The following is a 17,242-nucleotide window of genomic DNA, read 5'->3' as shown; positions in this document are numbered from 1 at the left end:
AATGCTTGTCCCAAAACTATAGCGGTACAGGAAGAGAGGAAAAGAACAGTCCCTCTTCCCTGGTAGAGTACTTGTAATTACATCCGTTTAGTATGGTATTAAGGAATGAAAATAAATAATAACTAAAAACTAATGCTAGAAAAACGAGAAAAGACGAGTACAATTTCATAAATCTCTTCCAATGTACATCTCCAACTTTTCTGACAGATCTACAGGAGAACATGAGCAATGGCATAAGTTACACTTATCTCATGATTCATTAATTGAGTTAGTTTAAAATGTTGTCATTGTAAACTAGACCCTAGTACAAGAAAAGTTTCCAAATACAACGGCCAGAGAAATTAAGGTATCGACACTAATAAATATCTTCGGTCAATCCCCTGTTCCACTAGCAAACAATTAACATCTTTCTTTCCTCTTTAAGAGCATGACCCCTCCGCCTCCAATCAAACTACCCATTATCTAACTTTCAAGTGCACCAAGTGCCTTCATGTCCTCCAGGAAAGCCATATATGAGTCATCAATGCTCTGTGGCTTTGGAGCTGATGATGAATTTGTTGCATCTGTCTTCACAAAGGATGCTGCTGGTTTTGAGGCTCCCACCGTGGTCGATAGTGATTGTTTAGGTTTTGTTTTGGGGGCAGTCATCTCTCTTCTTACTCGAACAGATGCAGGAACCTGAATCGAAATCCAGAAAATTACTTTGAAGTCAAGGAAGAGGGAATGTCTCATCAAAGTTCCAAATGAAACATACTAATATAGCAGAGCGTGAATGCAATAGAAAAGCTAGTAAAATAGAAAAGCATGAATGCACAGCACTACCACCAACAATTCATCATCATTGTTGCCACAAACAATTGCATATCAGTCCTTTATGACCACAAAGACACCATTTAATGTAACAGCTACAAGCAAGAGACAGAAATGGAATATGCATTCAGTGGCAGAACAAACAACACACCATGGATGTGAGTTCTGGTGTGTGCTGAGCTAGCGGTCTCTTAACAACAGTAGGTGCTGCAGATTTGATATATGATGGCTTCTGGGGTACAGTAGGCCTGTTAAAAACATGATCATCATCCTGAAAGGAGGGAGGAGGACCAGGTGGAAGGGGCGGCCTCATCATTGGAGGACCAGGAGGAGGACCGTATGGTGGCCTGCTGATAAGAGGGGCCATCATTCCTGGGGGAGTTGGCCGGTTTGTAAGTCCAGGGGCAGCCATTGGCGGCCGCATATCTGGGGGAGGTGGTGGTGGAGGGAAACGTGATATTCCAGGGGGTAATACATCAGGCGATAAAGTTGAGATCATGGTGGGTCCAGGCACAGCAGAATGTTGCCTAGGTGGAGGTGGGGGTGGAATTTTTAAAAGATCCTTGGCCAGCGAAGGATTATTGCTTTCAGCGTCGGATGCTGGACCTTCAGAAAGATTACTTGCAGACTTGGGAGGCATCCCAGGCAGAGGGGGAGGTGGAGGAAGTAGATTATGCACCTAGAGGAAAGAGAGAGAGACAAAGAGAGAGGTGTCAATTTCATAGTTTCTTAAATTTCTATAAACACGGATAATCACAAATCACAATAGGGTGAATGGAACAAAGGCTTACCTGCATAACCTCCTTGGACGTAGGTTCATCAGACAGAGGTTGATTTCTCTCCCTTTCATTTCCAGCAGTACCAGGTGGAGGAGGCTGTGTGGACTGTTGAAGAGGCGGAGGAGGGGGAAGTGGAGGGCGACTTGCAATTTGTTCTCTAGGTGGGGGCCCTGGAGGTGGGGGTGGAAAAGGTAGTGGAGGTAATGACATGTTTGTTCCTGCAGGCAACGGTGGCAATGGAGGTGGAGGAGGTAATGGCAAAGACTCGGGCAAAACATAGCCATCACCAGAACCATTGTTAGCAGCATCTGGAAGAGGAGGAGGTGGAGGAGGTGCAGGCAAAGCACCTTCATCTAAATCTGTTTGTGATGATGATGCAGCCCCACTGGTTGAAGCATCAGATAAAGGAATTCTAGGGCCTGTATTTCACATTCCATAGCAGAAAATGACGGTGAAAAAGAGAGCAACAAACCAACATCATAGTTATATTTAAGCCAGGCAAGATAAATAAAATAAACACACCTATTGATGATTTATACATTGGAGGTTTTCCAGGGGGAGGGGCCCCAGTAGGATTAAGGGTTGGGTGGTAGTAAACAGAATCCTGCAGCAAAAGAAAAAAAGGGCTCAGAAGTGAAAAGGGGAACAGTTTAAATAACCTCTAAAAAATTATTGCGCATCTTACTTCAGGCGTAGGGTTCTTGACTCTCTCTTCCTCTTCTGCAGTTGTTCGTCTTCGAGGAGGTCCCAAATGACTGAGCAAAAAAGAAACTATAGTCAGAAACTCAAAATAAACAGAAAATATATATATAAAATATTCAACACTAGCACAATGTACCAGGAAGAAAGAAATCACACACCTGAACATCACTGGGGCCTCACCCTTCTCCTTCATTTTCTCTTCATATTCCTATCCGAAGAGCAAATAAGACTTATAATCCCATAGAAATAATAATTTATCCTATGAGCTCCAGGAGAAATTTGTTAAAGCCATTGTATTGGTATGTATAATCATGATCCCGAGAATTCTTTTTATTAAGAATAAAACACAAAATAAATTCAACATCTAGAATTATATACATACTAAATAAAAGACACGTGTTACTATGCTTTTAAAGGCTAGAAAGGAAGACCACTTCTCACAGTATGTAAGACTTGATGAAACCAAGAACTACAATACAACTTCAATCCACCAATAGAACACCTGAACAACAATCTAGAAAACACTCTTCAGTGTAGAAGTTAAATTGAGATGTTCTTTGAGTTTCACTGCTATCCGAAAAACAATGCATTTGTTTTCTATCCCTTTTCTTTCAGTGTTATGAAAAAGCCTATTGCATAAAATAACATGAAAAATAGTACAGGAACAAAAATATTAAAAAAAAATGTTACATATATACATCATTACCTTCCTCTTCTTTAGAACAAGGTTCAGTGTGTCCTCTAGCTGTCTCTTCTTGTGTTTCCTTGCCTTGTCCAGAGCACCATCAGCCTCTGCAGCAATTAATATGAAATTACATATATGAGTAATAGAAGCTACAAAATTAAGCAGCATATTAAATTAAAACAGCAAGCAAGTGGTAAAAGTGAACTGTCAAAATTGAAGGCAAAGGCTTAATCTTTTTTTTCTAAAAATGTAAATATAGACAACAAATTACTTCTCTTTTTTCATGCTTCATTATAATAATCATACTTCTACTTGTTTCATTAACAGATGATGGTTTCTACATGTGATATAATTACATGAAAGTATATTACATAATCAAAGAATGTTCAGAAGTTATCAACAATGCACTCTTAAAAGTCAAGTGTTTCATAAATAGGGTAAGAAGGTTTCATGGGTTACTGCAGTGTTTGCATTACTTTAAGGGCTATGGCTGGAATGAAATAAGAGATTATTTGAAGATGAGAGTAGTGGTGTTGACAGACAGCCTATGGGAATAGATTAGGCAATGGGTTGCTCTTCGGCTGCATAATGTGACTGAATTTAAAGATATTCCATTCTCAAGTTTATTAAGAGAGTAAAATTATATTAGGTAACTTTTGTTTATGCACCATGTTCTTGTAAGTGATACTGGCAGATTTCCCCATACCCTTCCCTTGTATTCTTTGTTTCATATTAATACAAGGCAGTTTTTTTAGAATTTACTGGTCAACAACACATCCATGTACAATGAAGCCAGTCAGGGTTGAGCATAAGAAGCAAAGCATTCATCAGCATCCAAAATGTTTTGTGTAAAATGAATGTAAGTTCAACCAGCCTTTTAAATCACAAAACATTTTAATCTAAAATAAATACCTTAACATTAACCTCAAAAAATTGTTAATTATTATTTTTCTAGAGAAATAAATAAATTAAGAAAAAAAGCAATACAAACACCCTCTAAAAATGATACCATGAGAGAGAAGCTAGCAAAAGAAAAGAACAAACTCTGATTTTCAACTACCAAAACTCATTTTGTCTTGTGTCTCTCAACATTTGAAGGACTGATTTTCAACACAGTTCACCATAACAGGAAAATAAAGATGAAGTGGATTGTCAATCATAGTTAAGAAATTTACAGAAACCATGACTTACTCATCATATTCAACTTGTCAATCTGCTCCTTTAGTGATTCAGGGTCCTTCTTCAAAATTCCCACCTCCCTCACCTTCTTTCTTTCTTTCTTATTCTGTTAGTTACAGATAAAACAACTTAGCAGCATCAGAATATGGATCAAAGTTCAAACCAAAAAATGAACCCATTGCTAATACAAATAAAATTATATGCGAGAAAATTAATATAAGACAAATGGACTCCTGTGCACAACAGCATAAGCAGTAACTAAGAGCATGTTCTGCATGAACCAAGCAACAGTATAAGTAATTCAGCAAAAATAAAATCAACATTATAAGTATCCTAACCAAAATTCAGTAGCAAAAAAGCAATGACATTATCCAATAAACGTAGACTACACCCTATCCAGTCAAATAGAGGCTAGCTCTGAGTGGGTGGGTGAGTGTGTGTGACTGATATGGAGTTGAATTTCATAAATGTATTAATTACATAAATATATATTATAATCTACTACACCCTCGAAATGAAACCATTAACAAGAAAATGTGAGCTCGTAGTATTTAAAAAACCAAAACGCTGCTCAATACTGCCAGCCTGCCAATTAATGACTACCTTTAACATGATCAACTTAAATTAAAACATTCTCACTTCTTATTTCAACAACTGAAGGAGAAAGAATCTGAGCAACATTAGAACAATAGGGAAAAAATGATACGATTACAAATATTAATTCAGTGTGTTTGCCGGTTAGGTTCACAAGTGATAGACTGATAGTAATAAATATTATCATATTGAGCTTTTAGTGCATCAAACAGTTTTTTGCACCTATTTGCCTGTCTCTAACCAAGCAACATGATAACAGCTTTAAAAACTAAATCATCAAGATCAACAAGTAACACTGCCAACATAGTGGGTAATTCTTTAACCATGGCAATTTTAAATTGGAAAAATTAGTGGGCAAAAAAATTGCAAAATTCCAATTTTAAGAGGAAAGAAAGAAATAAAGAAAAAACCAGCAAAATCACAAATGCTTTCAAATTTAAGTTTTGTATCACTAGATACACATACACGAAGATGGCCTTGGTCAAAATTAAATTATAATAAGTTCTCAATGCCTAAATCATACCATTCTATTATATGTGCATTAATTTGGTGATTGGATACATACATGAGATAAAATGCCCAATCCTATCCTTCTCCTATCCACCTAATTTCATTGTTTTTTTTTTTTTTGTTCTTCAGAATTTTGCCCAGCAAACAAATTGAAAATTCGACTATTAAATGAAAAAGAAAAGGTGGGGGAGAAAGCATACCCTTTTTAATTCCTTTTTGCGAAGCTCCTTTCGATAAGCATCCGTAGGATTCATCACCTTACCTCCCTTCGTCGTCTTCATGTTTACCTCTCTAGCTTTCGCTTAAAACCCTAATCTTAATCGCAATCTTCTTCGATTTCTCTAATCGCACCCACAACTCACAGAGCCCAGACGTCAGTGGAGAGCAAGAATTTCTTGTGTTTCTTTTTTAAAATGTTGGGTTTTTTTAAAGAGAGACGATGAAGAAAAGCTTTCCTTTCCTTGGATATATCTAGCTCCAAATATAAAGAAACCCCAATCGGGTCCGTCCCCGATTTATTAACATGGGCTTTATTTGACCCAATGTTTCTAACCCAACATTAAATTTGAAAAAAAAATTGACCAAATATGGAAATTTTTTGAGAAATTATATTTTTTATAAAAAATTTAAACTATGTATAAGAAAATTTATGTTTTGTGTAGTGGTTATTTTGGTCGATTACTCATTTGAACATTTTATTTTTAAAAATTAACTTTTAGACCTCATATTTTGTCAAAAGATTAAAATAGAATAGATAGATTGATTATTAATTAAACACTGTATTTTTTTTTTATCAAGAAGAATAATAGAACTTCATTGATCAAATGAACAAAACAGATTACAGTCAAAGACTCAACCACAAGCAGGGACACCTGCCTAAGACAAAACAGACCAGCAGCTAATTACAATGAAGATGCCGAATATACATTTGGTCTTAAGCCGAATTCTGTCTATTGGACACTAAGTAAAATCTATATTTAGTTGTATATTTAACTTCCTGAACTAGAGTCATTACAGTTGACGAATAACCATCATAAAAAGCATCTATTTCTGTTTCTCCATAAACTGTAAATGACAGCAGCAAAAACCATATTAACAATGTTAGATTTAACTCCACTTCGAGTTCTTGTCAGCCAAACCATCCAGCAATTAAAATCCAGAGGCCAAGCTGCAAACCCCAACCAATTAAAGATATTGTTAACCAGCCGAGTGGAGAGACTACAATAAAAAAAACAGATGAGAATGACTCTCAAGACAACTCTCACAAACCGGACATAACAGTGAAGTCATAGGAATATGCAACCTATTGAGATTGTCCCTTGTTAACAACTGCGAGTTAACCACCTGCCAAAGTATAAATCTGTGTTTAGGGAGAATGATTTTACTCCAAATAGTCCTAGAATACTCAACTCTTTTCTGGATCAAAAGACTATTATATAAACTAGAAGTCTGAAATTTCCCTTGCACACTAGCAGATAATATTGCAGCAGGTCTAAAATAGTCCTTGAGACGACAAAGTTTCCACCAGTACCAGCTACAATCTCCTTTCATTTCATAATTCCAGATGTTGACTCCATTCAGATAAATGGAATTAATCCATTTAACCCATAGCAAATCTGGTTTGGTAGATAAAGCCCAAACATACTTTGCTAAAATAGCTCGGTTCCAAATTGCTCCATCTCTGAATCCTAAGCCACCATAAGCTTTAGGGAGGCAAACCTTTTGCCAAGAAGGGATGTGTAACTTGCTTCTCTGCCCAGAAATGCCCCACAGAAATCCTCTACAGATTCTTTCGATTTCCTTGACTATGCTTTGAGGAACCACAAATATTGTCATCTAATAGTTTCGAAGCCCAAGTAAAACAGAGTTTATAAGTTGAATCCGGCCTGCAAATGAGAGATGTCTACTAGCCCAATTCTGAATCTTTAACTGAAACTTCTGAATTAGCACCTCACAATCTGCATGTCTCCATTTTGTTGGCCTCATTGGAACCCCAAGGTACTTTAGCGGAAAAGTACCTTTCTGAAAGATTAATCTCAAGAGCAATCTGGGATCTATCAGAGGTTGAAACTCCACCAAAAAAAATTTGAGATTTTCCAGAATTGATGCAAAGACCAGAAGCAGTAGCAAATTCATCAAGAACCACCTTAACACTTCTAACAGCTGGGAAAGTACCCTTACAAAAGATAAGCAGATCATCCGTAAAACACAGATTAATAAGCTTAAGACTTTTGCACATCGGGTGAAATCTAAAGGGGGAGTTAAGAGCTGCATGTTGTAAACTTCTAGTCAAATATTCCATGATGAGAACAAACAGTAGAGGTGACATAGGATCACCCTGTCTCAGCCCTTTCTCTCATTTAAATTTGCCTTGAATTCTTCCATTCATCAAAAGAAAATAGGAAGTACTCCTAACACAAGACATAACCCAACCTATGAATTTCATAGGAAACCTAAGAGCTTTTAACAGGTCCTCAAGAAAAAACCAATCTACAGTATCATAGGCCTTGCTAAGATCTATCTTAATGGCACATCTCGAAGAAGTAGAAATTCTCCCATAGTTTTTAATAAGATCTTGACAAATCATTATATTATGGGCTATGGTGCGACCTTTAACAAATGCTCCCTGATTGGTCTGAACAATATCAGGAAGAACAACAGCCAGCCTCTTACAAATCAACTTAGCCATGCATTTGTACAACGTGGAGCAGCAGGCAATAGGCCTATAGTCTACAACCCGAGAGGGATTAGCTACCTTAGGAATCAACGATAAGGTAGTTTCATGAAGCTCAGAAGGGAAACGACCAGATTCAAAACACTGAGATATAGCAACACAAACCTCATCACCTATATCACTCCAGACAGCTTTGAAAAAACCTGAACCATACCCATCAAGACCTGGGGATTTGGTAATTGGAATACTAAATAAAGCCTCCCGAATTTCCTTCTTAGAGAATGGTTTCAAAAGCATCACTTGCTGCTCAATTGAAAGCTTCAGATCCATCTCTATATTATGAATATTAACCCTGCCTGTAGCCGAGCTAGGACTGCCCAAACATGCTATGAAATGACCCAAAAAATGAGAGACAACTTCTGAGTAATTTTCAACTAATTTCCCTTCTGCTGTTATGTAAGAGACTATCCCATTCTCTGCTTTACGTTTCTTTAAAAAAGCATGAAAGAAAGAGGTGTTCAAATCTCCCTGTCTTAGCCAAGTGATTTTACTCCTCTGAATTAAGAAACTCTGATACAATTTTTCCTAAACCTAGAAGTCTTCTGCTGCTCTCTTCTCTGCCTCTTGATAACATAAATCGTGGGGGTATGCTTGAGCTTGCATCTGAGCATCTTGATAAGAATCTTTAGCCTTATTATAATTAGCCTTTAGATCACCTATTATGTCCATATTAAAGGCTTTCAAACAATGTTTGAGTCTCAGTAGCTTGAGATAAACCGCTTTGAAGCCAATAGCTTTAATCAGGGTTCTCCAGCTTTTTAACACCAGATCAAGAAATTCATGGTGTTTTGTCCAATAGTTGTAAAATCGAAAGATCTTAGACCCTATCTTCTCAGAATTCTGAACTCTAACAAGACAAGAGCAGTGATCTCAGATGACTTCCCATCTAAATATGGCTGTAGACTGAGGAAATAAATCATACCATTTTTCATTGATCAGAACATGGTATATTTTAGAGTAGATCCTAGCTGCACCATCTTGGTTGTTAGTCCAAGTAAAATATAAACCAACATTCTTTAATGGCTCAACAAGAGCACCTGCCAGTCACTTAATAGAATCAACTAGTTCTAAGTCTGATATTGGCTTGCCTCCCGATCTGTCCTTGCCTGAAAAGGGGGCATTAAAGTCCCTTAAATATAACCAAGCTTTATCCAAATGAATAGGCCTTTGTAACCCTTCCCAAAGACTTCGCCTACCTTCAATCGAATTAAAGCCATAGACAAAAGTGACACCAAAATCCTGCTGCACACCAGTCATCTTCACCAAACAATGAACAGCTTGAGTGGACTCCTCTAAAATGATGACTCTAACAGATAACCTTCTCCAAACGATTAATAGACGACCTTCAATGACGGAACTTGTGTGATAATCCCAATTCGGAAACTGACTTTCCATGAACCTACTTATTTTACTACCCTTCATTTTAGTCTCTAAAAGACCACAAACTCCCACTTTATTTCTACTACAGAGGTCATTTATTGGGCTATGTTTATATGAACTATTTAGCCCTCTAACATTCCAACTTAATATATTGCAGCTATCCATTGGAAGGGATTGGAATAGAATTACCTTCCTTACCACTCACCAATGGCTCTTGAAGCACCACAAACTTGTTTGAGTTCTTATTCTTATGACCTACATTATTAGCATGAATTTCTGACCTCTGTCCCTCCTTTACTTGAACAGCAATACGTTTTGGGGTAAGCCAAGGTTGGTTAGCCTTAACTCTAGTATCAGTCCCAGCCGGATCCTCTTCATTTGGTAATATAGTCACATCTGGATCTGCCTGAATTTTGTCAACTTATGAACTAGCCTGAGTCACACTTTGCTTCATCTTTCCATCCTTATGTTTGCCAGGTCCCTGCTCCTCCTCCGAATGAGGTTCTGGTTCCTTCCTAGCCCACTGAACTTTCTTATCTTTCCTACATTCTACCATTGAGTGACCAAAACCAGCACAGGTCTTACATTTTATCGGCAACCATTCATACTCAACCCCCTGCTCCATGATTTGGCCATGTTCATTGATGAATTGTATGCTTTTCGGAGGGTTGTCAGTGACTTCCATTTCGACCAATACTCGAGCAAACTGAATACGTGAACGCTCCCTTGTAAACTTGTCCACCATTATTGGCTTACCTATTGTGCTCACTAATGCACTGAGACATTTACTACCCCAATATTGGAGCCCCAAATCTTGAAGAAGAATCCAAAGAGGAACAGAACGCACAAGACGAACCGCACTCAGATCCGCCGTCCAAGGCCGAACTATTACCGGTTTCCTATCAAAGTTGATAATACCATTTTCTAGGACATGATCCCTTGTTGCATCATCATTAAACTTTACCATAGTTAAACCCATCGTCATTCTTGCTATCTGAGCTATCCCTAGATGACCCCAAACCCTCTTTATGAATCCTTCAAAGACAGCCATAGGTGGGTTGGCACCTAGCACCATGCATATAACTGCCGAGCTCCAATTTGCGAATTGCATTTTAACCTCCTCAACATCAACTTTAGCAAACTTCCGTCCCTCTCTATACATCGGTTCTGTGAATTCAAGTTTCTGGTTCGAAAATGATAAATTACCTGCCTTGAATTTTTGCCATTGTTTTTGAGCGGAAACTTGAAAGTAGCCCTCATCCACCTTGTCCGCCCACGAGGTCTACTTAGAGGTCGAACCAACCTGTCCAATCCCTTCAGTTTTAAATCCCTGGGTATTGTTGTCTCCCGACCCAAAGATCTCGTCAATTTGACGATTCAAGTCCTCTTCTGTAGCCTCTTCTTCTTCACCAGTTACAGCAAACTCTTTGCCCTCATCCACTCGATTGTTGTCCAAGACACGAATTGGAGACTTCTCTTCCGGACTTAGCTGGTGATCTTGCTCTCCTACCGGAGAAACTGGCTTACGCAATGGCTTCTTCTTCTTCGCCATGGGAGAGAAAAAACCAGCACTCAGCCTTGAATTAATTTATATAATTAAATTAATTTTATAAATATATATATAATTTATGTTTTTTTTATAAGAGTTTACACCATTTCGAACCTTGTATTTTAGTCGATTACCCGTTTAGACCCTTTATTTTTTTTAAATTAACTTGTGGACCTTGTATTTTGCCAAATGTTAAAAATATAATTATATAGATAGATTATTTGAGCTGCGTGTATTTCAATTGATTACCCGTTTTGATGATTTATAGTTAAAAGCTAAAATTTAGACAACAAAAGGTTAAAAATATAAATATATAGATTATTATTAAAATAAAAAGAGAAAATAGAATGAGTTTTTTCCAAAATTAATTAATAGCCACAAATTAGAAAAGTAAAATAAAAAATGAGAATGACGTTTATTATTATAGTTATATTTATAATTTAATTAAACAATTGTCGTAATCAAATTTCTAATCAAATTTGAATTCAAATTAAGTAAAGATATATTATAAATTTAATAATTATATATTTTAGTTTTTATTCTTTAATTATTAATTAATAATCATAAATTTGAAAAAAAAATTAAAAAAATGTAATTGAAAGAGTGTTGAGCAATTTTAGAATGTCATATCACATCATTGATGCTCTCATTTATATAAATATATAGGTGGCTTAAAACAATGACATCAAAGAAGCTAATGTCCTCATTTTTAAAATTGTAGAGAAATGAACATTTTACATTGTTGATTACCTAAATTGTATTTTTATATCATTTTTTATTTATTTAAAAGTGTTTGACTTTAATATAGTGGTATATATATTAATTTTGTTTAATTAATTTTTATTTTAAAGTTATATTGATTTTTTAAGTTTTTTATGGGTTGCTGGTATATTATTTTCCAACTACTATATATGTTTTTTGTGGTATGATATATCTTTTTTTTTATGATATTTAATTTCTATCTTATTATACATAATGATAGTATATAATTTTGTATCATATTATATACAATTTAATGTTAGTATATAATTTTGTTAGCACAGTATATACATTTTTTAGTAATAATTTTATAAATTTTGTTGGTACATCATTTTTCAACTCAATATATGTATTTTGTGGTATGGTATATCATTCAACAACCTATAAAAAATGAAAAAAAAAATCATAATAACTTTAAAATAAAAACTAATATACATTTACCATAATATTAAAATATTTAGAATATAATAGTAATTTGCTAAATGACATATTTGGTAATATGTAATATTAAAAATGTGGTTATGCTATTTTACTACAAAATTAAAAACATTGTTATTTACTTACTTACACACACAATTAAAGATCATTTTGCACCAAGCCCCATTTTTTTAAGCTTTGGTAAACATGGTAGTTTTTTTTAAGTTTCTTATGACATATTTTTTAGGAGTTTTTTTCCTATATATTTGTAAAACTTTATTTGTGTACCATATTTTAATTTTATATTGTTTTAGTAGTTAGTTTTAATATGTTTTGAGGTTATTTTTATAATTGTAATCTATTTGCAATATTTTGTATCATTCATATTTTATAAAATATTTTTTTACATTTCTTTTTGAAAAAAAAAAACTAAGCCGTCTTCAATATGCTTTTTATTCTCATTTCTTCTTCTTATTTTCTTTCGTTTTTTATTTTCTTCAATATTTTTTCTACAGTAACTGGTTACCACTATCAAAACAATTTTGATTTTTTTTATGTGGTAGTAATCGTATGCCACTGTCAATTTATTTTAGTGATGTGTGGTAATCGATTACCACTATCAAAATCATTTTTATTTTTTAAGTAATGTGGTGGTAACTGGTTACAACTATAAAAATAATTTTGATTTTTTTAGTAATGTATCATTATCAAAATATCAACGGAATTGTAACAAGTTACTTAGTCAAATTTGGAAAAAAATTTAATCTGAAAAAAAAAGAACCAATTGCGATGGTAACCAGTTCCTTATCGAGATCTGGAAACAAATAAAATCCTAACAACAAATCTAAATTGATCATAATCGTAACTGGTAACAACTAGGTTTGAAAAAAAAATTAAGTTTGAAAAAAAATCAGTCGCTATGTGTTATACCCAAAAAATAGGAGAATGCATCCTAGGAGGCTAAGGAGAGTGGTCCTAGGAGACCCCAAGGAGGATGTGGTCCTAGGAGACCCCAAGAGAGTGATCCTAGGAGAACTCAAGAAAGTGGTTTTAGGAGACCCCAAGGAGAAAGTGGTCCTAGGAGACCCCAAGGAGAAAGTGGTCCTAGGAGACCCCAAGGAGGATGTGGTCCTAGGAGACCCCAAGGGTGTGTTTGAGGTAAGCCTCCCAAGGTTTCCTAAGTGTTGGCTTGAACGTGTCCAAGGTAAGTAGCTAAGGAGGAGGAGTCCCATGCAAGCCAAGAATGGAGACTTAGATTTTGCCAAGGAGAGCCTACACAATGTTCGATCGGACATGGTTGGGAGATGCTAAAGGGGAGTGCCTCAGGCTTGTCCAAGGTGAGATGTCAAGGAGGATGCCTTGGACCACCTTGGTCCAAGGAGAAGGCAAGAGGAGGATGCCTCGGACCACCTTGGTCCGAGGAGAAGGCCACAAGGTCCGAAGGGACCTTGAATGGAGGAGGTATGCTCAAAGTTGTCCGATGTGAGAAACAAGAGAATTGCCTCGGACCTACCCAAGGTGAGGAGCCAAGCTTGCATGACCTTTGGTCCGAGGAGAGCCATGCATATACCACTTTTGGTCCAAGGAAAGCTTGAAGGAGTAATCAACATGCATGTGAGACTACGTCAAAATCCCCGGAACAACTCTAATAAGAATTGGTCTAGGCACCTGGGAATCTCTCATTTCTCACTCAAATTGAGGAATCAGTTGTATTTTAAACATTTATTGTAATATAAATATAAGATGAATAATAAAATATCCCTATCGTAAGGGGATATCAGTTGAAGATCCCAGGCCTATAAATAGAGAGCTTATGGGATGAGAGAGGGGTTCTTCTTCTGCTTCTTCTTTCTAGAGAGAGAAAGTTGGGTCTGAGTATTCTAGAGAGATAAAGTGCTGATATTTGAGAGAACTCTTGTATTTTTGCAATCTGTACTGAAGAAACTCAGTTGGCTCAGTCCATCTGATCTTGAGTACAGATCTATAAATCACAACTCTAAGTGGATTAGGCTATTACCAACAATCGGGGCTGAACCACTATAAAATCTTGTGTGTTATTTACTTTTCTTTATTAAACTGTCTGTTTTCGTTTACATTCTCTTGAACGTTTGTCGTATTTGACGTTCTCACGTCGTTGGCTAAAAACGCAGTCAACACTATGGTACATGGTTACTTAGTTGCATGTGAAAAGAAAATCAGATCTAAACAAAAAAAATCTAAATTGATCATTATCGTAATTGGTTATAACTAGGTCTGAAAAAAAAAATCAAATATGAATAAAAGAATCAGACATCATTGTATTTGGTTACTTAAACAGGTCTGAAAAAAAAAGTAAGACTTGAACAAAAAAAACTAAAGAAATCGTGATGGTAAGTAGTTATTGTTAGGGCTGGAAGAAAAAAAATATAGATATAATGTGCAAAATAAAATTTAAAATGCAAAATGAGATGTGAAAAAGAAGAAGAACAACAATAACAACAAAAAGAATAACATTAAAAGAAGAAGAAGAAGAATAAAAAGGGGTGGAGCTGCATCATCGTCAGGGGGTGGGGACTACGTTGCCGGCGGAGGGCGGAGAGCTGAGAAGAAGGAACCAAGTGGGAGAGGAGAGAAGGAGAAAGAAGAAAATGAAGAGAGATGTCGTGAGGGAGAGAGGAGAGGACGAGAGCATGTGAGAGAGTTTTGTGTAAAAATATGGTAATACATTTTTTATATTTTATGGAATTCCCATGTTTTAAACCTTTTTTTTTTTACAAAACTCGCCATATTTTGTGGCATTTTTTTTATCCACATATATAGAAACTCGCCTACTTTTTTCTCATATTTATGTAAACTTCTCAAAGAAAAATTAATTTTTTATAATACAAAATGCAACATCCTTGTTAGCTAAGATCGTTACACTGTGTATTTTAAATAGTGCTAAACTCGCTAAACGAGTCATTTGGCCATAAACGTGCAACTAAATGTGATTAACGGTTTAGGGCTAAAAATTTCAGTCAAAATGAATAGTTCTTTCGTTAAAATGCTAAGTTGTACATGGGATCCCATAATAAACGTTTACAAAGTTGTTTGCAGTTCCAAAAGGGTAATTACAACTAAAAATTTGCAACCAGCTGACCTAAGCGGAAAAAATAGGGTTTAACCTTAGTTCCTCTGAGAAACTCCGACTGTGGTGGTCGAGCAGCTGCATAGGTACACATTGCCACCAAAGCTCTCCAACTCATGGCTGGTCCAGCTTCCTTTTCCCCTTACCTGCGCCACATAGCACCTGTGAGCCAAGGCTCAGCAAGAAAACTTAAACATACTCATAAGCAGTTAATAACACGTTACCAAATCATAATAAGCATGCCTAGTAATAATAATCATACTCATGCATGCATACCATTCATATAAATGACTACAACGTCATATGGGGTCAGCTACCCTAATTAAATGATTAATGAATCATAATGGGGCCCATTGCCCAAAATACATGATTACCAAATTATATTTGGGCCCAGTGCCCTAGGATATGGGACTAATAAGTCACCCCGGGGCCTATTGTCCTATCCTCCGTATAACCATCATTGGAGCTGACTCAACGTACTTGGCGCCTAATTTTCCACGACCATTGCGTTGGACAAGCATATGATGCGCTCTTGATTAGGCCTAACCAAAATGACCAGTGCTTAACGCACTATTGCTGCCCCTTATAAGTCAATGCTTTTAAACCAGCGCTCAGCGCTATTACCGTCCTTGACTCATGAGTCAAGCCTTTCTCAATTAGATAATGCTAACATGCATTCATTATATAAAAAATATCTAGATACAACGCATTCATCATGCTTAATCAATCAATCACGGGCATAATCATAATCATGCACATTTACAGGGGTCCACACCCTAATCAAGACTATATTCAACAACCGGGCCAAGCCCTAATCACGTACATCACGTATTGGGTGCAGTTTTCTTACCTCAAGTTCGAGTGTAATGTAAAATAAGAACGACCCTCGAGCACGATCCTGATTCCGAGCCCCTAGCGATATCCTAGTTGTTGGGAAAACTTATACATGATCTTTATTTATTTTCATGTATATCTAATATTAAAAAAATTTATATGAGATAGCCTAAAATTGAATTCAAAGAGAAACAATAAATAGAATACTTACAGTATACACAGTGGAATGAAAGAGTCCTTCCTTCAGAATCTCTAACTCTTGTATCCTCTCTGTCGCAGAGTATTATCAAGAAACTGAACCGATCTTCTATTTTCTTCACAATCTTCCAATGTATCCTTAGAATCACCTAGACTAGTGTGGCAAATTCTCCACACATGAGATAGATACAGAGAAGAAGAAGAGAAAATAATCAAAGAGGCTTAGAAAATGAATTGCGTTTAGAGAGAATTTAAAACTATAAGAAAACCAATGATTAAACTTATGTTTTGACTTCTCTCTAAACACTCATTTTATAGACTCAATTAGACCATTTAATTTAATTAAAAAATCAATAAAATAATAGCCAATTTGAAGCCCTAAGTCGAAATTATCATGGGCTTTAGGCCCGTGAAATTTCCCATTTGATTATAAGCCTATTGGACTTAAAAACAAGGCCTGTATTATTTTCTATTGATTTAATTAATGAAATAATTATTTAAATCATTTATCAAATTAATTATTTATAATTTGAACTTTGATTTAAACTTATTTATTAATTTAGATACCAATTTATCTTAATTAATAAATCTGCCATAATTTCTCTTTCATTCTCAAAATTACATAACTCTGTGAAACTATCCAAAATTGACCTGGTCAACTTTGATAATTCTAATTGATAATTAAATCAATTAATTGAGACTATCTAGATGATTTTATCCAAGGTACAATGGGGACCATGGGCCTATGAAATCAAGCTCCAATAAGTTATCATAAATCTAACAAATAAATTTACTAACTTATTAATTCCTTGTGACTCCACTATAGACTCAGAATTGCACTCTTGAATTCATAGAACACTCTATAATAAATATAGATACGCTATTAATTATCCATTGTTACAACCACAATTGTCACTCAATCCTCTATAGACGGTCTACAATGAGATAGGACTAAAATATTGTTTTACCCCTCATTGTATTTTATCCTTAAAACACTTAGTTCCTT

The 17,242-nt window shown here is 35.7% G+C and overlaps 1 protein-coding gene across 1 annotated transcript; it reads right to left on the bottom strand.

The window, feature by feature from the left end:
* Positions 1-136: 136 nt before the first annotated feature.
* Positions 137-5,729, bottom strand: LOC133830393 (protein EARLY FLOWERING 5). Its single transcript, XM_062260366.1, has 9 exons — positions 5,460-5,729; positions 4,168-4,261; positions 2,998-3,083; positions 2,450-2,499; positions 2,275-2,344; positions 2,112-2,193; positions 1,602-2,008; positions 962-1,489; positions 137-678 (listed from the first exon to the last, which is right to left on the bottom strand). The coding sequence occupies exons 1-9, from the start codon at positions 5,538-5,540 to the stop codon at positions 463-465; spliced, it is 1,614 nt and encodes a 537-aa protein (XP_062116350.1). The 5' UTR covers positions 5,541-5,729; the 3' UTR covers positions 137-462.
* Positions 5,730-17,242: the final 11,513 nt, after the last annotated feature.

Source organism: Humulus lupulus, chromosome 4 (genome assembly GCF_963169125.1).
Source record: "Humulus lupulus chromosome 4, drHumLupu1.1, whole genome shotgun sequence".
NCBI classification, from domain to species: domain Eukaryota; kingdom Viridiplantae; phylum Streptophyta; class Magnoliopsida; order Rosales; family Cannabaceae; genus Humulus; species Humulus lupulus.
Note: the sequence above shows the minus strand (reverse complement) of the source record. Positions and strands in the feature narration are given on the sequence as shown.